Source organism: Aquarana catesbeiana, linkage group LG01, assembly GCF_042186555.1.
Source record: "Aquarana catesbeiana isolate 2022-GZ linkage group LG01, ASM4218655v1, whole genome shotgun sequence".
NCBI lineage: Eukaryota > Metazoa > Chordata > Amphibia > Anura > Ranidae > Aquarana > Aquarana catesbeiana.
The window spans coordinates 366,922,838-366,946,816 of record NC_133324.1 but is presented as its reverse complement, the minus strand read 5'-3'; the positions used below and the strand labels follow the sequence as shown (position 1 = coordinate 366,946,816).

The following is a 23,979-nucleotide window of genomic DNA, read 5'->3' as shown; positions in this document are numbered from 1 at the left end:
GCAGGCAGAGGGATCGTCAAACAAGCCAAGGGTCAGGTACAGGCGGATAACAGGAACAATCTCAAAGCAAGCCGGGTCAAAACAGGAGCAGATATCAGGTTTTCAGGGAACACATACACAGAGCTGCAGAGCAAACAGCAATGATGCAAGTGTCAGACAGGTTTAACGAACTCGCCAGACACTAACGAGTGCATGTGCGCGTGCCCATAGACGCCCGCAATCGTGCACCAATGGGTCTAATCTGCCTGTTACTGGCAGGATCTTCATGACACTTCTTCTATTTTTAATTGTTCTTCTGTTCCCAAAACTTTTCCCTCTCTCACCAGCGGGGTATTTTATATACCAACTGTAGCTAAGCAAGAGTTTAATCAGTGTATATCTGGTGAAACAGGAAATAGTGAGCAATGTATATTTTCTGGTGGAATGATCTGCCTTATCTAGTCTAATACCATGACAGTGGCTGCACTGTTTTGGCTGCATGTAAATAGTGGTCAGTCTATAGTGATAAATGAGGCTAATATTTCCTACCCTCTGCATTGTATATCAAGATATGTGATATCCTTTCCAGCATTAAGAAATCAATAAGTAGGTGATATTCAATAAATAGTTAATAAATGACACTTAAGTGCCTTACTAGCTCCGTCTTACCCCCCAGTGGAGATACTGTGTGTTTATTGTTTGTTCTTTGTTTATTTTTTGCTTTTGCTAAATGCATTTTCGTTTGGCTTTTTTGTCTAGTTGATATTTTATGATTGATTGTGGCATGCTTGCACTCCAGGGCCGCCCTTCCCTCGTATTGTTGTTCTTTTATGTGGATAGCTGATTAACTTAGATGTGGACACCTGCACAAACCGCCAGTGACTCGGATTGCTGGATCTCACCAACAATATTTAAAGACGTGGGGCAGACGTCCGCGCATGCTCTGATGAAACTCGTGTGATGAGTGAAACGCGTCAGCATGACACCATTACATTCTATGATGTGAGGACAAGTTGTATCCAGCCACTAGACAACCCTTCAGACGCCGCTCCACTTCTCGCTGGAGATCCCACAAGTACCGCAAGATCTCGGAGAGTAACCCGGCAACAATAAAGCAATCACACACAGCATTGTTTGCCTCCTGGATACGCTGACTATCGGAGGAAGGGTCCCCCTCTATGCCCTGTGATCTGGATTTAACCCTGAGATGAGTGCATTATCTATTCCTGATCCAGGACCTGGACGAGTCTGACTCAGGATGACGGAGGAAGCGGTGAGATGTATCTGACTTACTGCCAAGTGATTTATACATTCATACACTCACCTGTAGTAAATAGAACCCACTAGCCTGTCTTCAGCTGCTAACTCCAATTAGGCTGTATATATATCGTGTTACCCCTCAGAGGGAACCATCCCGTGTTTATTGAGTGTCTTGTTTACTTGAACCTGACCCCGGGAGAAATGTATGCACCTTGGGGATTATTTACATAGCCAGTCTTCTCTCAGAGGGAATTACCCTGCTTTCACTGAATGCTTAGTTCTTATTAATACAAACCTGGTAGAAACTCATGTATACAATGATGCCAAGTGGGTACTATTAACTTTGCAAGTCCTTTGATTGGAGCCCACATGCATGAACTTTGTGCATTTTACTACATCCTATTTTGACTTCTCAGTGAAATTGCCGTGCTGCTATTATCCTTTCTTTTATTAATTTAATTTAACTGGGATCTAATATAGAGAAACTAATGGGGTGTGGTGTCTGTGAAGCCTGTATGTTTGATAGTGGTGGCCACCTGTGTCCTTAAGACAATTATCTAATTTTTAGATGTACACGGTGGAGGTTTATTAGTACTATTAGATTTATCCATTGTTAGTGTTATGTGAAGTTTCCTAATAAAATTATGTTTTATCTTTAATATTGGCTATTTCCTCTTTGAAGAATTCTTTGGGAATTCCTTTTTGTTCCCATTCTTTTTTTTGTATGATTAACAGTTTGGGCTGTAGATCAGTTTTTGTTTAAGTCTGAATTTATCCACATTTGATATTTTACTTTTTCACAAATGCTAAAGAGAATAACCATGTACTGGTTTCTTATATCTCTCAGGGCATCCGTTACCAAAATCTACCGTATTTTTTTTATGCATGCCGACCACAAAAGTTAATGGGAGTATAACTTGGTCTGTAGCATTTGTTACATTTATTTGAAATTATGGAGAATGTCATAGGAGGTGTGGGATCACACAAAGGTAGGCAGGGAACCCCCAACAGAGACCTCTCCACTGTAGTTCCAAAGGCAGACGGTGACAAATCCGGAGAACACCTAAAATGTCTTGACTAATTATGACAAATGTCATGCAGCTAATAATGATTGAAAGCACACCACAGCAAACAACAAAAAACAAGTCCTTAAGATCATATTGAAGTTTCCAGTCTGATCTTTACCAAAATTATAAGAATAACGTATTCTGTAGCCCTCTTACATTCTAATGGCAAATATAAATGTATTCACAAATCAGTTTTCTAAGTAGTAGTCATGTTATTAATTTATTCTATATTAACTCAGTTGCTACAACTACTACCAATATCCATACCTTAACAGCAGAAATCACATTGCAGTTAATCAGATTCTAGATGAAGGCAAGAGGAGAATTGTTACTAATATTTTAATTGCCACATTTTTGTATACCATTGCTTTAATATGATTAAGAATAAAAATTTAAATTTTTACAAAAAATATTTTCCTTTTTTTAAAATCAGGAAAAGATCAGGAGAAATCCTATATACAAATATTAAAGCAGACCTTCACCTATGAAAAGCGCTTCCTCTCTTCTGCCTCTGTACCCCATCCTCTCTCCTGCTGTTCTGCTGTCCTACTGCCTTCTGGGATGTCTACATCATATTACAGGAGGCAGTGTTTCAGCATGAGATCCCACGCATGGACAGACACATTGTGGGTCTCTGTCAACCTATAAATTATGAGACCTGGCAGAGGCCTATAGCATGTCTGCCGTTGTGTGGGAAGTCATTTTAAGGTGGCAGCGCAGGAGCAGAGCAGCAAAGGAGAACTTTAGCTGCCATGAAGACAAAGCTGGATTCCATGGTATGTTTTTTTTTTAATTTTCATACAGGAACATTTTCACTAGGTAGGATGAAGTTTTTCCTTAAGTATTTTCATATCAAGCAACTAGGTGGAGCTGTTGTGTTGAAAAAAAGCCTGTTGCCTTTAAAGTGGTTCTAAAGCCTTTTGTTTTTCTTTAAAATAATAAACACATCATACTTACCTGCTCTATGCAATGGTTTTGATCCTCCTCTTCTTGGGTCCCCTGCTGGCGCTTCTGGCCCCTCCCCCTTGCAGAGTGCCCCCAAAGAAAGCTTGCTCTAGGAGCACTCGTGCATGCTCACTCCCAAGCAACCTCTGTGTATCTATGGGACATACAGAGTGTGGCTCAGTCCCACCCCCACTCCCTCCTCACTGTGATTGTCTCAGCCAATCAGGAGAGAGAGTCCTTGGAGAGCTTCAGCTGTCATGCACAACTCTGGATCTGGAAAGTTTTTTACAAATGTATGTATTGCAACCTAACCTAAATGAAAACCGAATTTGACTTTGTAGGCCATAGACTCTCATCACTAGGTATAGAGCCCTTACCATTTAACACTGAGCGGTAACTATGAAGCCGAGCTTGCTTCATTTTTAGGATTTCTATGCTAAAAAAACAACATCTTTGTGCCTTATTCAAAAAGCATGCAGAATACCAGTGGGCACAAGCCTGCTCCGAGGCTGTGCATGCCCTGAAATACTGTATAGCATCTGCATCAACACTTGGCTATTTTTTCACCAAAGACATCAACTTTTGTCTCTTATGATACTTCTGCTGTTGCTTTAGATGCAGTTTTATTACGAATTCACCAAGAAGAGGAACATCCTGTAACTTTTGCTTCTCAAGCTCTTTTCCCAACTGAGTAAAAATATTCTGCAGTAGAATGTGAGGCATTGGTCTGTTTATGGTGGTATCACTTTTTCTATAGAACAGTAGTGTATTTAGGTTTTGTGCTGCCCTAGGCCTGACTAAACTTGTGTACCCCCTAATTTAAATATGACCCACCCCTTCCTGTCAAGGCCACACCCCTTGCTGTTTAAGACCTGCCCTGAAATTTTTGAGTGGGGACACTAGTTCTGAGGGCCTGGGGGGGCAATGGATTCCCTTAATTTGCATAGATTTCCTCTCACTTCCTGTTTGGCTATTGGGCAGGAAGTGAAGGGAAATCTCTGCAATGGGACAGGGATGGTAAAAAATAAACTGACAGGGGCTATAACCTTCCCTTACTCTATCCAAAATGAAAAAAAAAAACAAGTGTTGCCTATAGTTCTACTTTAAGCACAAATTGCTGATAATTTTATGGAGAGGACTAAGAAGATATAACCATACCAATAGTGCAGCAGAAAACATAGCACAGTGAGGAAGGTTTGTGGTCCAGGATGATAGGACAGTCAAAATTAGAAGCGGTGCCCCCCCCTCGTTGCGGAATGCCACCCGCATACCAGAAGCAGTGCAGCCGCTTTATGGGGGCGCTAGACTAATTTGCCTCTCAGCCCAGTCCACCCCATAAGACTGGCGTTACACTAACAGTGTAGCGCAAGCCGGTGGGGACTCTTTCCGTGCTGCCCCCCTGCCAGGTGCTGCCCTAGGCCTTTACTTTCACCAAGCCCTAACTTTCATGCTGTCAGTGTTGGGGCCCAGCCATCATCCTCTTCGTATATATAGCATAGATGGCCAGTTATTTCACAGAACCTGGTGACTGCATCCCAGAATGATCCAGTGATTCAAGAAACACCGACCTACTTACATGGTGAGTGGCCATCTGCCAGGATGCCTTCAGCTATACTACCAAGTAAGAACTGAGTTGTCATTTTGGAAAGGTGTTAGCCTTTTAAGAGGACACATAGCAGTATTTCCATGTACACTGAGACAATCAGTTTTAAAAAGGCTCATCTAGGTGTGATATGGACAAAACAACTTTGCAGAGAAACAGTGTGGTGGCCTAGTTTAGACAACCAAAAAGAAACTTTTAGTTTTCAGTTGTGAACCCTGCTTGCTCAGTGTCAAAAATAAGAGGAAAACAGCTGCTCCATTACAAGTCATACATTTGCAAAAAGGTCCATGGAATACATTCCAAGGGGATCCATGTGGAGAAATTACTTGCACTAGAAATGGGCAGAGATGGCTACAGCAGGAGTCATGACCACTAAAGTTGTCATCACTGCCTTGGAGGGATGGTTTCCCGGGGGGGATTATCACTATAAATAATTACCGAAAATGGTCCACAATTTATTTCAAGAAAGTTTGAGACTTTCTTTAAATAAAAGGGAACAAAGCACATCTTAACACCATGATACCATCCACAGGTCACTCACATGTTTGAAGCCAACAAATAAAGTAGCAGAACCTCTAAACAAGAAAACTGGAGTGGGGAGGTACCAGGTCAAACAAAATCTTACAGTAATGCAAAAAGAATCACCAAGACAAATACCCTCATTCCTGGCCAGTGGGTGAGGATAAGGAAGCAACTCACCAAGTCAAAATTTAACCCCAGTCTATCTAATTCTGCACAAATCCACAGCCAATTGGGACCAGTACCCTATAGGCTAGAGGATGGATCAATTTAGCATGTGAGCAGGATAGTACCTGTTCAAGATCCCTTGGTCAAGCATGACACTACTCCTAATCGATTTACTTGGAATGATGCGTCCAGTCCTACCACACAACCACAAACAACTGGAAGCCCGGACAACAGCTTCCACGCTCATGAACTGGGCAGAGTTCAGAATGCACCAAAACTTGATATAGGCACCTGATTATGTACTCTATAATGTTACTGAGTTTTGTAACTGGGTGGAAGAATGTTATCTGTTAATTTCTGTGTATTGCCATTTTAAGAAAATGTCTGTTTTAAGAAATAGTATGATGAGTTGGAGCAGGAAATTTGTGTGATTAATAAAGATGGTGACCTGTTAACAGTCTGTGTGTACTGCTGAGACAAAACATAACTACATACCTTTTTTCTGCAATCTTTGGTCTGGTTGCATGACATCAAGGATTCTCTTTATCCTCTTCTTCCTCTGGCTATAAACAAATCCTAAATGATGCAGGGAGTGGGGCACATAATGATGAGGCTCTACTCTCTGCAACATCCTCCTGTGAGTCTAGAGTGGTAAGCTGATGCGGCATAGCACTGGGTGCTATTAAAGCCAGAAAATAGTCATCACTGGATCACAGGGCTGTGAGTCTGCATGTTGCATGTTAAGAGCATGCAGAATTGCTACAATACATACTGTATCTTAGCTTGAAAAAACTACAACATCTGATAGCTAGTTATCTGAAATCTGCAATGGTCATGTCGTCTCTGATAAAGGCTCCCGGGGTGACCTTTAGTGGCTGTTCAAAATAAAAAAGTAAGTAAAGTGATTCTTATTCTGCACAGAGGCCAGAAGCAGAGAAGAACAGAGTCCAAGACTGTGCACACAGGTGTACAACGTGTGTCTGTTAAATAACGAGACTGTGATCCCACCTAGTAAACAAAGCAGTCTGAACCAGTTATAACTGCATACGTGGTGACCTTGAACATGTTTGAACCTGCATGACAAGCAGCAGCACTCTATGATGTTCAGTTCATTATGAATCGCCTTTTAGTTTGGTTGTGTTTTCTGTAGTGTGCTGAAAAAATGCTAAGTTTAAAAGTTGAACAACGTGTCAATTAGAATTTTTTTGTAAAATTGCACAAAGCACAAACAGAATGTTTTCAAATGCTTACTACAGCTTATGGGAATGGTGGCCTGTCTCATGCGCGTGTGTTTGAGTGGCACAAATGATTCAGCGAGGGACGTGAGAGTGAATTCCCAAAAGTTAAATCAGAGCTTAAAGGGACACGTTTCGAGTCAGTTGATGCTGTAAAGAAGAAAACAGTTGAAACAGCTGACAGAGATAGATTTTCTCCATGTCTTCCACCAGTGGAAAACAAGACTGCAGCAATGTATTAGCACAATTTGAGAAAATATTAAAGGGGACAAGCATTACATTTGTAATACATATAAATAAAGATGAGTTATTTAATCAGTCTCGTTATTTAATTGACACACCTCATATTCTCAGTTTTCTCTCCTTTACCACATTTGCAGCATAAAAAAGTTGACCTTTATGCAGTGCTCAAATTGCTGCAGACACTGCTTTTAGGCTGACACAGGAAGCAGAAAAGCAAGGAAAAAAATGAAAAACTGCAGCACTCTTCCTATTGTCTCTGTCTTTCCCATTTAGTTCAATAGCAGTAAATAGAATTATGCCATTATATGTCACCAAACTATTGTTCACTATGCAATCAAGTCTGTACGTTATCATTGACTTATATCACACATTTTTTACAAAATGTCAGACAGAAATGTCAGACTTATTCTCTGCTAGAAGTAGATGTCTCAAAGCATAACTACATTACTGTACTTTCTGGATAGAAAGAATACAATACAAGCATAAAGCCTGTTAGAATGCATCCATTGAAGTAGTATTACCTACTTCTAGCAATAAAATATATATATAAAATGTTTTTATGTTTTTTCACTAGACTTCTATGAATCCCAAATGTTGACAAAGGCTCTGAAAGAGCAATAGTATTGCTTTGCATAATTATTTGCTTCCAAGATTTCATTTTTTTTCCCTAGCATCTTGTAATTAAAACAGATTTAATTTAATTAAGATTAAATGTTACTGATTTGCACTATACAGTCCATAATGATGATGTGGAAAAAAAATCCCCAAAGCAATCTCAACAGTCAGTTGTCTTCAGAGATTATACATTTTAAAGAATTGAGTCTATTTGTGTGCAATTGGAATGCCACATGATACAAAAATAAATGCACCTATTTCTGGAATGGCTCAGAGTTAGTTAGGCTTCATTCACACCAATGCGTTTTTTTCATGCTTTTTGCCTTGGCAGAAATGCAGGACTTTTTTTTGTAACATGGGTTCCTACTGAACATGTTCACATCAATTTTCATTTTTGTGCCTCTGCGTTTTTGGAAAGAGTCAGGGACTTTTTTAAACGCAAAACGGTGCTTTTTTGTTTTTTTTGGTTCAATAGACTTCAATGGAGAAGCCGCAGAAAAGCATCTAGTGCAGTTTACCACATTTTTACCACGATTTGGCCAGGATTTGCGTTTTTGCGTTTTTAACCGCTTCAGCTCTGGAAGGTTTTACCCCCTTCCTGACCAGGCCATTTTTTACGATACGGCACTGCGTTGCTTTAACTAACAATTGCACGGTTGTGCGACACTGTACCAAAATAAAATTGATGTTCTTTTTTCCCCACAAGTAGAGGTTTTATTTGGTGGTATTTGATCACCTCTGCGGTTTTTATTTTTTGCGCTATAAACAAAAAAGACTGACAATTTTGAAAAAAAAACAATGTTTTTTACTTTCTGCTATAAAACATTCCCAGTAAAAAAATGTAAAAAATCAAATTTCTTCATCAATATGGCCAATATGTATTCTGCTACATATTTTTGGTAAAAAAAATCCCAATAAGCATATATTGATTGGTTTGCGCAAAAGTTATAGCATCTACAAACTAGATTTAGGGACTTATATATATATTTTTGCAATCTGTGATTTTTAGCGGGGCTGCAACATTGTGGCGGACAAATCTGACACTAAGTGACACTTTTTGGGGACCAGTGACACTAATACAGTGATCAGTGCTAAACAAAAAAAATCCACTGACACTGTATAAATGACACTGGCAGGGAAGGGGTTAACACCAGGGGCGATCAAGGGGTTAAGCGCGTTTCCTATGAGTGCTTTCTAACTGTGGGGGGGGGGTGGATGCACTGGAGCAAAAAAGAGATTTGTGTTTTCAGACCGCCGTTCTGCCTTTTCTTCAAACGACCGGTGGGTCTCGGCGGCCATCGTGGCGGCTCGACCCCTGATTGGCTCCTGCTGTGCCCAATCACAGCGGAAGCGGCGCTGCGGCGGCGCGTGCGCACCCCATAGATCGCATGCACAAAATCACGTACAGGTACGTGATTTTGCACAGATGGGCTGCCCTGCCGCAGTATATATGCGGTGGGCAGTCCGGAAGCGGTTAAATCTGCCCAGCAACAAATTTTCAAAAAAAAAGCATAAAACGCAAATCGAGGCAAAATCGTGGTAAAAAAACATGGAAAGCACAACAAACGCTCAAAAGCAACATGCATAGATGTGAATCGAGCCTTAGAGAGAGAACAAAATTAAATGAAGCACACTGTGAAGACCAAATAGCTTAAAAACAAACCCAGGATAAAGTTCTGAAAAAGCACTAACCAGGCTTGGTTTATAACTATACCAAAGCGTTAACATGCTCCACAGCACTGCTTAATCTATTACTAAAAATTGCAAAGCATTTTTTTATTTGAAACTGCCTAGAGAAAACAGTAGGTCAAACCTTAGAGACCACATAATGAAGGCATTAGTTAGGGAGAAGCAAGCAAAAGACCAATACCCCGATAGCAAGCAATTGAGTTGCAAGTTTGAAACGACTTGCTAAGTTATTACTAGACTTGCCAGGCTTCTTCTTGCATAACTCCAGATCAACTTTCTTTGCAAACATTCTGCAAGTCTGCTGCAAGTTCTGGTTCAGTTATGTTGTGCAATAGTCATCCCACCACTAGAACTGGTGATTCAAGTGCTCTGCAAGTGTACAACTTGCCAGTGAGAATGTGCACCAAGTTAACAAGATTTACAATTCAATAGAGATGGGCGAACAGTTTGAGCCAATCGTAAGCCCAAACTTTGCCTGTTTGCGTGTTCAGCGAACATCTAAATTTGCGTGTATCATAGTTACATAGTAGGTGAGGTTGAAAAAAGACACAAGTCCATTAAGTCCAACCCATGTGTGTGAATATATGTCAGTATTACATTGTATATCCCTGTATGTTGTGGTAATTCAGGTGCTTATCTAATAGTTTCTTGAAACTATCGATTCTCCCCGCTGATACCACCGCCTGTGGAAGGGAATTCTACATCCTTGCTGCTCTTACAGTAAAGAACCCTCTACACAGTTTAAGGTTAAACCTCTTTTCTTCTAATTTTAATGAGTGGCCACGTGTCTTATTAAACTCCCTTCTGCGAAAAAATGTTATCCCTATTGTGGGGTCACCAGTACGGTATTTGTAGATTGAAATCATATCCCCTCTCAAGCGTCTCTTCTCCAGAGAGAATAAGTTCAGGCCCCGCAACCTTTCTTCATAACTAATATCCTCCAGACCCTTTATTAGCTTTGTTGTACTCGCTCCATTTCCAGTACATCCTTCCTGAGGACTGGTGCCCAGAACTGGACAGCATACTCTAGGTGCGGCCAGACCAGAGTCTTGTAGAGCAGGAGAATTATTGTTTTATCTCTGGAGTTGATCCCCTTTTTAATGCATGCCAATATTCTGTTTGCTTTGTTAGCAGCAGCTTGGCATTGCATGCCATTGCTGAGTCTATCATCTACTAGGACCCCCATGTCCTTTTTCATCTTAGATTCCCTCAGAGGTTCTCCCCCCCCCCCCCCAGTGTTTAGATTGCATTATCTTTTTGCCACCCAAATGCATTATTTTATATTTTTCTACATTAAACCTAATTTGTCATGTGTAGTTAGGTATCATGGTGGGATTTTCGCCCCACAATGCACTGTGAGCTTCACAGTGCATTTTAGGGCCCTTATTGGATGAAGCCTTGCACCTGACCGCTGTACAGGTGCAGGGCTTTGCCAAATAGCACTGTCAGAGCCCTGACTGGACAAAATGATGATTACTTTCTCCAATCACGGCTCAGTACTCATAGTCCCACTCCACACTATAAAAGCTAACTTCCCATAGCCAGCACTTGTAGTGTGTTGAAGTGGAGATACTGTACTGTAGATAGAGCAGAGCTCATTTTGCTACTAGCAGTTAGTGTGTTCACTTATTGTGACTCTTGAGGTCAGAGTGTTAGTTTATTGTTAGTACAGTGTGTTAGTGTAGTGCGGTGTTTAACACAGCTTTACATAACATTTGACTCTGAGTGTAGAGTGTTAGTATAGTGTGTGAGAATAGTGTGTCAGTGTAGTGTGTTACTGTAGTGCAGTGTTTAACACAGCTTTGAGAGTGTAGAGTGTTAGTTAGTAATAGTATAGTGTGTGAGAATAGTGGGGTAGATTTACTAAAATTGGAGCACTCAGAATCTGGTGCAGCAGTGCATGGTAGCCAATAAGCTTTTAACCCCAGCGTGATCAATTAAACTTTGGCAATAAAACCTGGAAGCTGACTGGTTTCTGTGCAGAAGTGAGCCTGATTTTGCACATTCCAACTTTAGTAAATAAACCCCAGTGTGTCAGTGTGGTGCGTTAGTGTAGTGCTGTGTTTAACACAGCATTACATTACATTTAGTGCTATATACAGTGCTGTATATCCTTTTTTTTTGGGGGGGGGGGGTTTGATGCCTGCTTTTTTTTGTGTGTCTTATTTTGTCCCCTGCCTGCCCCCCTCTTTTAAACTGTCAGTCACAGTTTTTCTGACTGCGGCGTGGTGTTTGTATTTTTTTATAGTATGTACATTTCAGTCAGCGTGCATCCAATTACACATTTCCCAGTATCTTTAAAATTTGGGTGGCCAACAAGGAGAGGGAGATGTTCCCATGCCACTATGAGGGGGCCAGCAGCACCTGTATCCACAGGCAAAGGTGGATGTGATCCGTCCTCAGGCAGGTCACCTTTGTCTCTGTTTAGTGATGTTGCCTGTGCTATCCAGCCAAAGCATGTAGAGGAGGTGCTGGACTGACTTACTAAACCATCCTCATCCTCCTCATCCTCTATGACCCTTCAAATTGGCATTAGCGCGCAGTCCACCGCAAGGGGACAGCTGAATTATTTGAACACAGCATCAGCCACTTGCTTCTTGAGAATGCACAGACATTACTTGATTCTGATGTTGGTTCTGAGGTAGAGGAAGTGACTAACATGAGCCAACAGAGAGGAGAGAACACTGAAAACAACAAATTGGCAATCATGTTCCCCCAGCCGCAGCGTATTGCCAAGTTGGCTCCAGTGATGAGGAGGATGGAAGGGATGTTGATGATGAGGTCACTGATGCGATTCGGGTGCCGGATAGAGCAGAGGAGGAAAGTGAGGGGGCGAAACAACCCCAAAGGTGCAGGATGTCCGCCAGAGGCAGACATCATGGAAGAGTAGAGAGCAGCCACCCTATGCCATCAGATTGTGGAGCTGTTATCTCCCTGCCCACTTCCCACAGCTCAGCTGTCTGGGTCTTTTTTAGCACATGTGCAGCCAATTGCACTGTTGCAATTAGTAATCTCTGCCGCAAGCAGATTAAGTATGGCAAAAACACCAGCCATTTGGGTACCACATGCTTGACAAGGCATTAAACCTCTCACAACTAAGCCCGTTGGCAAGAGCACATGAAAGCCACACACAAGGGACCAAATGCTTCTCCTCCTCACTCCTCACCTCTCATGTGTATATCTCATGACCTTTCAGCAGCCTCCATTGAAAGGGATGACAGCATAGTAAAGGGTGCCACAGGTCCTTGCAACACGTCTGCCAGCAGCACGCCACGAGCTGTAGAGTATTGCAGGCAAATTTTTCTGCCCCAGCTGCTGCAGCGCAAAAATAAATACACTCCCTGCCACCCACATGCCCAGCGTCTAAATTACAGCTTGTCCAAATTGCTGGCTTTACAACTCCTGCCTTTCCATCTGGTGGATTCTGCTCCCTTTCGTGAATTTCCAGAATGTGCTGTACCACAATGGCAGGTTCCCCGTAACTATTTCTTTGCACGTAAGACCATTCCACCTCTGTACCATCATGTGGCAGGCAATGTTATGGCATCATTGGGCAAGGCAGTCAGCCGCAAGGTCCATCTTACTGCTGAATCGTGGTCCAGCAAGCATGGTCAGGGCCAATATATTTTGTTCACAGCACACTGGGTAACTCTGCTTGCAACTACGAAGGATGCAGGACAGGGCTCAGTGCTTGAGCTTGTTTTGCTGCTACAACTCCATACAGCTGGTGGTAATGATGTGAGATCTGTCAGCTCAATCCCCTCTTCCTCCTCCTCCATGCCCTTCTTTGCTGCATTGTCCTATGCACCACCAGTAGCCCCTAAGCAATTAAGGGGCCATTCAATCAGTCAGGCTAAATAATGCCATGCAGTGCTTCAGCTGGTCTGTCTAGGGGACAAGAGCCACATAGGAGCAGAGATTTTTTCAGCCTGCAGAGGCAGGCCCAGTGGTGGTTCACGCCACGATAGCTTGAGCCAGGAATTGTGGTGGGCAATAATGGCACTAACCATCTGTCTACCCTTCAAGAGGGAAAGTTGACACATGTACCATGCCTGGCACATGTCCTAAATTTGGTGGTGCGGTGTTTCTTAAACAGGTACCCAGGTTTGCAAGATCTTCTAAAGCAGGCTAGAAGAGTCTGTAGCCATTTCATACACAGCCAGTGTTCAGTTGGCTGAAATTCCACCTCCCCGTAAACCACCTGATTTGTGACATGCCCACCAGGTGGAACTCAACTTTGGCAATGCTGCAGCGGCTGCACATGCAGCAGAGGGCCGTCAACGAGTACCTGTTTGAGTATGGCACAAGGACAGGCTAAGGGCAACTCAGGCTTTTTATCCCCACGCTAATGGCTGTTGATAAAGGATGCATGCACTGTACTGTCACCATATGAGGAGGCGAAAAGGATGGTGAGCCGTGACAACGCATGCTTCAGTGACACAATACCTCATGTATTCCTGCTGGAGCAGACTCTGCATGGCATTATGGACAGGGCACTTAAGGCTGAGCAGTGGGAGGAAGAGGAGGACCTCCTTTCCTCTCAAGGCCCACTTTATGCAGACACCATTCTTGCGACGCCACAGAACACACAAGAGGAGAGGTAAGAGGAGGAGCAGGATTATGGCAGTTTTGGAGGCATTGAAGCAGAGGAAGACATACGTCAAACCTTAAGAGATGGTTTTCAGTCCCCAGAAAACTTGGGAGTAGTATATGGCTGGGAGGAGGCAGTTCCAGATACTGTAATCCTCAGTGACCCAGGGACTCTGCTTCTCATGCCTTCACAAACTTGTGGTGCATGGTCTCCCTTATTCTTCAAACCTGCGAAAGGACGTGAGAATTTGTGGCATCAAGAATAAGGATCATTATTGGTTGGCAACCCTCCTTGACCACAGGTACAATGGGAAAGTCTCGGAACTCATCCTGTCTTCACAGAGGGAGCACAGGGTGAAATAGCTTGAGGACACCTTAAAGAGACGTTTATGTAACGCCTTTTCAGACTCCGGTAGGTTACAGTCTCATGGAAAAAACTACTTTTTAGGCTTCTGTTGATCAAAGGAGGAGAAATGGAGAAGGGGCCGCCTCAGTGATGCATTTCAAAATTTTTTTAGTCCTCCGCACCCAATGTTGTCAACTTCAACATCCCATCAGCAGCGTCTGTATCAAATTGTGGAAAATTATCTAGGGGCGAAAACAGACATGCAGAGCTTTCCAGTAGATGATCCACTGGGTTTCTGGGTCATGAGAATAGACCACTGGCCAGAACTTGCCCAATATGCAATTGAGCTGCTGGGCTGTGCTGCATCCAGCGTGCTTTCTGAAGGGGCATTCAGTGCTGCCAGAGGTATTGTGTCAGATAAAAGAGCACGTCTGTCCACAGACTCCGTTAACATTTGTAAAAATGAATCGGTCCTGGATTAGCAGCAGCTATTAAGTCCCTGATGCCGATGTTGCTGATTAAGTGTTATTGGGATTGCCAATCTCTGCAAGTCTGTCTATGCTGCCTAGCTTTGTGGGTGTTGATTTTATCTTGAAGTAATTTTTTGGTATAGGTTTCATGGGCATAATTAACACCCAAGGGCCAATTTTTCCACACCTGTTTGCCAGGTGCATCAAATTAAATTTTTTTACAGCAATGTCAATTCTTGCTTTCATTAAGACTCTAGAAGGTTATGGGGTGAGGGCAGCAACAACACCTAAAGACCAATTTTTCCGCAACTGTGTGACAGGGGCGTCAAATTAAAAATGTTTACAGCAAGGCTAATTCTTGATTTCAACAAGACTACCTCTAGAAGGTTACAGGGTGAGGGCACCAATGAAACCCAAAGACCTGTTTTTCCGTGACTGTTTGACAGGGGCGTCAAATTAAAATTTTTTACAGCAAGGCCAATTCTTGATTTCATCAAGACTACCTCTATAGAGTTACGGTGTGAAGGCACCACCAACACCCAAAGACCAATTTTTCCACAACTGTTTAACCAGGGCATCAAATTTACATTTTTTTCCAACAAGGCCAATTTTTGCTTTCATCAAGAGTACCTGTATAAGGGTTACAGTGTGAAGGCACTACCAACACCCAAAGCCCAATTTTTCTGCACCTGTTACATCTTCACATAAGGCATGCTCACTGTGGTGCAAAACTTTGCTATTTCAATCCAAAGTGCACCCAAAAAGACACGCAAACTTTTCTATAAAATATCTAATCTTGTTCCGAGTGCACTAAATTGTGGCCTCATTATACAAACTGGCTCCTCAAGCCAATGTTTACTAAATAAAGAAAGCCTGCAGAGAAAATTGATTTAAATGTCATTTTTATGTCTTTATAAATGTCAGTTTTTCTGCAGCAGGTTCTATACACGGTACAGATGCGCCAATTTACAGGCAGACTAAGGAGACACCCCCACCCCACCCCCCGGCACTATATTTAAAGGAATTTTTCATTTTTATTGTTTCACTTTAAGCAACATTAAAATCACTGCTCCTTTAAAAACAATCTTTTTTAAAAAAATGATTGCATTGGTAAATGTCCACCAGGGCAGTTGCCAGGCCCCATTCCCTTTTTATGGCAAATAACTTTCATATAAACCTTCAAAATGGGGACTTTTGATTTTTCCTGTTCTGGTCCCAAAGACTTTAATGGGAAACTTTTGCAATGTTCGAAAGTTCTGGTGCAAACTGAATCGATGGGTGTTCAGCCCATCTCTACAATTCAACACTGCCACAAATTTGTGGCAAGTTATCCTTGCAATCTGAGTAGCAACTATGAAGGAGCTTCAGGGATCTACAGCTAATATTGGAGAAACTATCCATGAGACAACTCTAAATAGGAAAATCCAGAGAGCTTGGCTTTATGGGAAAGTGATAAAGAGCAATTACTGAAAACAAAAAAAAAAAAACTTATACTTTGATCTAAGGGTACCTGCTTACACAACATGGTTGCAGATGGATGGAGTCAAAAGCAGGGAAAAATTCAGAGGTAAATTTCTTTCAATATGTAAGTTTAAAACCCAAAAATGTCTTTGAATGACAAGCTCAAAACCCAGAGCTTATTTAATTTAGAACCTGTAGCAGGACTTCTAAACAGCCCCTGTTAGGTCTGACAACTATTTTGCTGAGATAATTTAGATGTGCCAAGCAGATAGACACACCCGCGAAGACTCACAGCTGTAAATGCAGCCAAAAGATACTCTAGCAAGCATGGACTTAGGAGAGGTAGAAAAAACATATACAAATATATGCTTTGTTTAAATAATTGTATCAAAATAAAATTTTACAACTGCAGAGTGTTAGGCTGGCCATACACGGTTCAAATCTCAGGCGGTTCAGGTGGCCAGGTTGAATGTACCAGCTTGCCGGATTCTCTTGCGATTAACGCCAGCGGCTGCTATAGCTTCTAGCGATGATCACTGTCTTCTCCTGGTAGGGAAGGCTTCCCCTGCCCGTGCCCCCCCCCCCCTGCCGGGAGCAGACAATTGCTCGGCAGAAGGGGGTACCCTATCATCACTGCCTGTGAAATCGTGCAAATCTCTTTCCTTCTGCCCTGTGGTTGCAGGAAATAAATTTGCACAGTGTATGACCTGCCTTAATGGAGTTGTGAAGGCAGAAGGTTTTTTATCTTAATGCATTCTATGCATTGAGATAAAGATCCTTCTGTGTTCAGCAGCCCCCCACAGCTCCCCTAATGCCTAAGCCCCATCTTGATCCAGCGATGTTGCACGAGAGCCTCGGCTGTCCGAGACTCTCGCTCCTGATTGACTGAGACAATGCAGTGGGCGATGTTGGCTCCTGCTGAAGTCAAAGTCAGTGAGTCAATAAGGAGAGATAGGGGCAGGGCTGAGCTGCGACCATGTGTCTCAATAGACACACGTAGCATCGGCTTGGATCGGGTGCCCCCATAGCAAGCTGCTTGGTGTAGGGGCACTCAGCAGGAGGGAGGGGCCTGAAGCACCAGCGAAGAACCCAAGAAGAGGAGGATCTGTGATGAACAGAGCAGGAAAGTATAACATGTTAATTATAAAAAAAACAAGTCTTTAATATTACTTTAATGCATTCTCTGCATTAAGGTAAGAAAACCTTTTGTGTTCAGCTCCCCTAAATTCTCACCTGAGCCTGATCTTGATTCCACACTGTGCCCAGGAACAGCCACTCTCTCCTTTCTCTCTCCTCACTGAACATGGAGGCAGCAGTGGGAGCCATTAGCTCCTGCTGCTGTCAATCATAGCCTGTGAGGAGAGAGTGTGCGTGGGGCCAAGCTATGCTGTGTGTCAAAGGAGACACGGAGCCTGGCTTGGGATTGAGCCCTTACGAGTGCTTCCATAGAAAGCAGCTTGCTATGAGGGCATTAAGAAGGGGGAGGAGCCAGGAGCACCAATGGGGGACCCCAGAAGAGGAGGATCAGGACTGTTCGGTGCAAAACCATTGCACAGAGCAGGCAAGTATGATATATTTGTTATTAAAATAAATATCTTTACAATCAAGTGTTTTCTGGAAATCAAATGGTAATCGACCCTATTAAATCAGCCAATTGAAATTTGAAATGCATGTTGCAATACCAAAAGATGCAAAAAAGCTCTAGGGGTGAATACTTAAGCACAGCACTGTACTTAAAGGGGTTGTAAACCTTTGTGTTAGGATGCATGGTGAATGGCATGCATGGCATGCAGGGTGAAAAAACTTCTGACACTGACCGGCCCCCCAGCCCCCCTCCGTTTTACTCACCTGAGCCCGTTCGTTCCCTCAGCGGAGACGCGCTCACCTTCTCTGCCTGGGGTTCTCGGCTCTTGATTGGATAGATTAATAGCAGCGCACCCATTGGCTCCCGCTGCTGTCAATCAAATCCACTAACGCGGGCGCTGGGGGGCGGGGCCGAGTCCGGCATTCTGTGTCTATGAACGCAAATGCTGGACTCGGGCGCGCGCCCGCATGGTATCCCCCAGAGAGAGCACTTCTCCCAGGGGGTTTACGGATGTGAGGAGGAGCCGCGAGCGCCATGGGGGGACCCCAGAACACGAACGAACGAATTGCACAGTGGAGGTAAGTATGATATGTTTGTTATTTTAAAAAAAAAAAAAAAGGCTTATAATCACTTTAACACAAATTGACCAACAGCAAACACAAACAACAATCTTCTTCATACAACTTATAACGTGGTACATCACTTGCTATCATTTTGGAAATGCAATATAACAAATCTGAATATTACATTACTAATACATTTTTGAACAAATGCACCTCATCATTATCTGGTCCAGCAAGAAAACAACATGGATCAGGGTTGTGAAGCATTCCGACATTGTTAACTGCAAAAAAGGAAAGTAAGAGTTAAAAAATGTAAACCACAGACTTGGGCTAGTTATCATGGACAGTAGGTAACCTAATGCTTAGGGGTATGGGGGACTCCATGGGCAAGGGGACTCAAAGACAGGAACACAGTGGGAATTCACGACAGAGCAGCAAACTTTGGGAACATTGTAGAAACTCAAGTGAGCAGGTACAGGATCAGAGCCTACAATCAAAAGTAAACAGTTAGGCCAGCTGATGTTGGGTTACTTTGACTGGGGTGTAAGGACCAGAGCTGTTGAAGGTACAAAGAAATCTTGTATGGCAAGACAACTCTCAGTATACAAGAATTGTGATTGCTGGGCTAAGCAACCACAGGCTGACAGACAGGAACAGACAGTCTTAACCATGAGCAATAAGATACATAAATAAGCAGCAACAGAAACCAAAAGCAATAAAGTCAAACAGGATCACAAGAAAAAAGACAATATAGGTCATATCGGCACAAACATAACAGGGGTACTTAGCTTAAACGTAAAAAAGATATTGCAGCCCGAGTCAGTGAGAGTGTGGCTTATGATAAGACACAGTTGTAAAAAAGTAGAAAATCACACTTGCATAACAGCGCTGACATGGAAAACACACTAGATGCAAGTGAATAGGGGTTTTTGAGGTGATCATTTTTCTGTATTACCTTTGGCCTTATCTCTGTGACAGCAATTGTTAAAAATACATTATAAAAATGCTTACTGTGATGATTTACGAAAATACACATTAAACTTATGATACATATAAGACAAAATCACAGTGTGAGCATTAAAATGATGATATATGAATAGATATGTGTTTTAAATTATGTTACATAGTTACGTAGTAAGGTTGAAAAAAGACACAAGTGCATCCAGTTCAACCCACAAGACAATTCCATTATACATTGACTGTGTTTATATGCCAAGACATGTCTTGTTGTTTACCAGTTGCAGACTTGGGGCTGCAAGTCATTCACCTTTGTATAATGCCAGTGGCCATCCTAAATAGTTTCAATTGCTCTCTATCGAAGGTGTCTACCATTTTATGAAAGGTTGGGCTTTCTCTATCTCAAACTCTTGTTAGGGTCAGAGTTAATGTTCTTTCATAATTGGATTTATAATGGTATTTCATTATTGGATATATTTTTCAATTCTTAATGTAATTGGATATTAGTTCATTGACCAATAATGTATTAGCCTAATTTTTATTGTGATGTGTAATCATATAGAAACTGTGTGTGATGATGGAAACTTTGGACTCTGTTCTAGACTGACTCCCCATATGCAGATGTAGCACCCTCCTAGCATAGAGTGGTAGGTAAAAAAAGTTTTTTGCCCCTTCTGTAATCAAGGAGTAGTGAGTGTTTGGGCTGGTCTGTTCAGAGTTTTACAGACTGGGAGTTTGATTGCTTCGACCTGCCTCTGGAAGAAGCTTCCAGAGCTTAGGGGAAGAGATTCAAAATAGCAGCCTGAATATTTATCATACTCCAGCCAATCCCTGGAGAGCAGTGTCCAGAAGGGGGCTGGAATAGTCTGAAGCATGAGAGAACTGGGTTCTCTATCCCAAAGAGGGTTCCAGAGGATGAGGGGATGCTCTTAGGCAGTCCATGAACTGTGCAGCTGTTCTGGAGGCTTCAGCGGTGCTAGGGCTCATGGATGGATCTGCTTAGAGCAGCGGTTCTCCTGTCTTTAGGACCCACTAACAGGCTAGATTTTAAGTATTACCTTGGGGAGATGCAGACTAGAATACTGCAATCACTTAGCAGCAAATTTTATCACCTGTAATGTATTTCAGCTATCTTGCAAACCTGGCCTGTTAGTGGGTCCTGAGGACAGGAGTTGAGAACCACTGGCTTAGAGGCTAATTGCAGGGCCTTGCCACAAGGAATCTGGTCTGGAGAAAGACTGTCTCACTCACTGAACCATGTCTGGAGAAAGTTGGAAAGTGGCAGTTGTCTTGGGAACTTGTAGGTAAAGACCCTAACTTGATCCCTGTTACTATGCAGTGTTCTGGAAATCACATTGGCTACCAGTAGTTGTGCATAGGTGCAAGGTAACCAGATGGCAAAAAAACTTGCCTCATGTCTTCAACTGTGAGGCCTCAGGGTACTTTCACACTGGGGCGGTGCCGGTGTTGGCAGTAAAGCGGCGCTAGCTTTATCAGCGCTTTACCGTTATAGAGGTGCTTTTCAGCCACTAGCGGGGAGCTTTTAATCCCCGCTAGCGGCCGAAGAAAGGATTAATTGCGCCCGTGTTGCATTTATATCAATTGGCAGGGCGTTTTGGGAGTGGTGTATACACCTGTCACAGATCGGCTGCGGTGCTGATCTGTGTCTTACCTGTTTCTGCTGTAGGTCGGCTGGTTCCTGTTGTTCCACAACTTGTGTTCAGCTCTTGCTGCACTCAGCAGTTATGGGTGTCGCCGGCTTCACCTGTTGTCTTTTATATACTTCCTTCCTACTACTTCCTGTCCAGCCTCCCATGAGCTTCTCTATTTAAATTCCACTCAGACCAGTTTCTGGTTGCTTGAGCAACACTTGTGTCTGAGCTCCCTTCGTGTAACCTGCTTTAATCTGACCTCTCATGAACTGATCTCTTGTGTACTGACTCGGCTAGTTCTCCTCATCATTGTCTGCTGCCCGCCCTGACCTTGGCTCGCTATCTGGCTCTCCTTTGCTTCAGCCATCCATGTCTGACAGTGTCTTCTGGTACTCCCCTAGCGAGCAGGGTGAACCCAGGGGTCGTGACCAGGGGGCAGAACGCAGCTAAACCCAAACCCTTGTGAGGGGGTCCCTGGCAGAATACCGGCGTCCCCTTAGACGCCACACCCTGGGGGATCCCGTGTCACCTGCTCGCCTGTGGGCTCACAGTAGTAGTTCCTTGACAGTTTGCTCAAGCCATGAGCTACTCAGAGAGTCCACTGACCGAGGATCAAATGCAACATCTAGTTCAGAGACTTAACTCCCAGCAAGCAAATCAAGAGCAAATAATGCTGGTTCTACAGGATCTTGCCTCCCGTCTGGATCGTCTGAAACTCACAGCAACTTCAGCTCCCCCCTTTCCTGCTTCTGCTTCAGCTGCTCCCGTGTTGCCTGCTACACCTGGCACTCCCTGCTTGCATCTGCCGCCGCCGCCACCTCATTTTTCTGCCGACCCTAAGGCTTGTCAGGGCTTCATTAATCAGTGTTCCATCCACTTTGAACTTTCCAGCCACCATTTTCCAACTGATCGCACCAAAATCGCATATATCATCTCTCTCCTTTCTGGTGATGCTCTAGCTTGGGCCTCCCCACTCTGGAAATCACACGATTCTATCACCTCCGACCTCCAGGCCTTTTTGGATGCATTCTGGAAAACTTTTGATGAGCCCGGCAGAGTGTCTTCTGCTGCTGGGGCCCTCCTTCGTCTTCGGAATGACAGTCGGCCAATACTCAGTTCAATTCCGTACGAACTTAACTGGAATAATAAGGCTCTTACTGCTACCTTCTGGCAAGGCCTATCTGAGTGTCTAGAGGACGAACTCGCTGGATGCACCATTCCTACCACTTTGGATGATTTAATCGCATTGAGCATTCAAATAAACATTCGCTCCCAGGAGCAGGTCCTGGAGAGATCCAGATCCAGTCATCCCCCTGCTGGCCGTCCAGCACAGGTAGTCCAAAGACCCGTGGAATCCTCTCCGTCTTCAACCTCTCACACGTTGGAAGAACCTATGCAGCTTGGGCGAACTCGCCTCACTCCAGAGGAACGTGCCCGGCACATGGGATTGGGCTTGTGCCTTTATTGTGGCGATAAAGGACATCTTTTGAACTCCTGTCCAGTCCATCCGGGAAACTCCAGGGTCTAGGTCACTCGGAGGGAGGTGATCTAGACCGATCCTTTAATTTTGTCCGCTTCTCTTGTTTCACCCTTCCCATGGCTATTCACTGGGCTCAAAATGCCTATCAACTCTCTGCATACGTGGACTCTGGAGCTGCCGGGAATTTCATTGAACAATCTTTGGCTTCCGAGTTGGGCATTACTTTTGTTGCCTTGGCTATACCCCTCTCTGTGCCCACAGTAGATGGCTCCTTCTTGCCTATGAGCTCCATCCAGTTTAAAACCCCTCCTATTGTGTTACGCATTGGGGTTTTGCATGGTGAGGAAATCTCTTTCCTGATTCTGCCTAAATCCTCCAGTCCCATCATCCTGGGCCTTCCATGGTTGCAGAAACACTCCCCACATCTTGATTGGAACTCTGGACAAGTATTGGCTTGGGGTCCTCAGTGTCAGCAACAATGTATTTCCAAGGTACTTCCATCCCCTTCCATTCCTCTGGCCGAAACCTCCACTACGCTCATGTTGCCCTCCCAATATCAGTCCTTCTGAGATGTTTTCTGCAAACAGTCCGCTGATCGCCTTCCGCCTCACAGAGACTATGACTGCACCATTGACCTGTTTCGAGGGACCTCTCCTCCCCGCGGCCGAGTCTACCCTCCATCTTTCCCAGAGACACAAGCCATGTCTGAATATATTCAGGAAAACCTGCAAAATGGTTTCATTAGGAAGTCCAACTCACCTGCTGGAGTCTGGATTTTCTTTGTAGGGAAAAAAGATGGTTCACTCAGTCTATGCATCCACTACAGGGGCCTTAACGCCATCATCATGAAGAACCGATACCCTCTTTGTTTAATTTCCAAACTCTTTGACAGACTGCGGGGTTCTAGTGTTTTTACCAAATTGGATCTTAGAGGGGCCTACAATTTAATAAGAATCCGCGAAGGAGACGAGAAGACTGCCTTTAACACCAGGGCGGGACATTATGAATATCTTGTGATGCCCTTTGGCTTGTGCAATGCCCCAGCTGTCTTCCAAAACTTGGTTAATGAGATCTTCTGTGACCTTCTGTGTTATTGTATATATGGATCATATTCTTATTTTATCACCAGACTTACTCACTCATCGTCTTCATGTGAAAGCTGTGCTTCGACGACTACGGGACAATTGTCTATATGCTAAACTGGAGAAGTGTCTATTTGAACAAACATAAGTTCCATTCCTGGGCTACATAATCTCATATTAGGGCCTCCTCATGGACCCAGCCAAACTTCGAGGCATCTCTGAGTGGCCCCAGCCCTCTGGTCTTAAAGCCACTCAATGCTTTTTAGGCTTCACCAATTACTATCGCCAATTCATTCGTAATTACTCCACCTTGGTAGCTCCTATTACATCTCTCACCCGAAAGGGTGTCAATGCCCGGACATGGTCCCCTGAAGCCATTAATGCTTTCCACAAACTCAAAGCAGCCTTCCTCTCCGCCCCCATTCTCCTAAGTCCGAACATTACGAAACCCTTTTCTCTGGAGGTTGATG

At 43.5% G+C, this 23,979-nt stretch overlaps 1 protein-coding gene across 1 annotated transcript in view; it reads right to left on the bottom strand.

Annotated features, from left to right (window-relative positions):
• Window positions 1-23,979, bottom strand: part of HSD17B3 (hydroxysteroid 17-beta dehydrogenase 3) — a 163,716-nt gene that overhangs the window by 41,533 nt on the left and 98,204 nt on the right. Inside the window, exons 5-6 of the mRNA XM_073627425.1 lie at window positions 18,552-18,619; window positions 2,574-2,609 (exon numbers count right to left, since the gene is read on the bottom strand). Coding sequence (XP_073483526.1) covers window positions 2,574-2,609; window positions 18,552-18,619 — 104 coding nt within the window. The remainder of the gene's footprint in view (window positions 1-2,573; window positions 2,610-18,551; window positions 18,620-23,979) is intronic.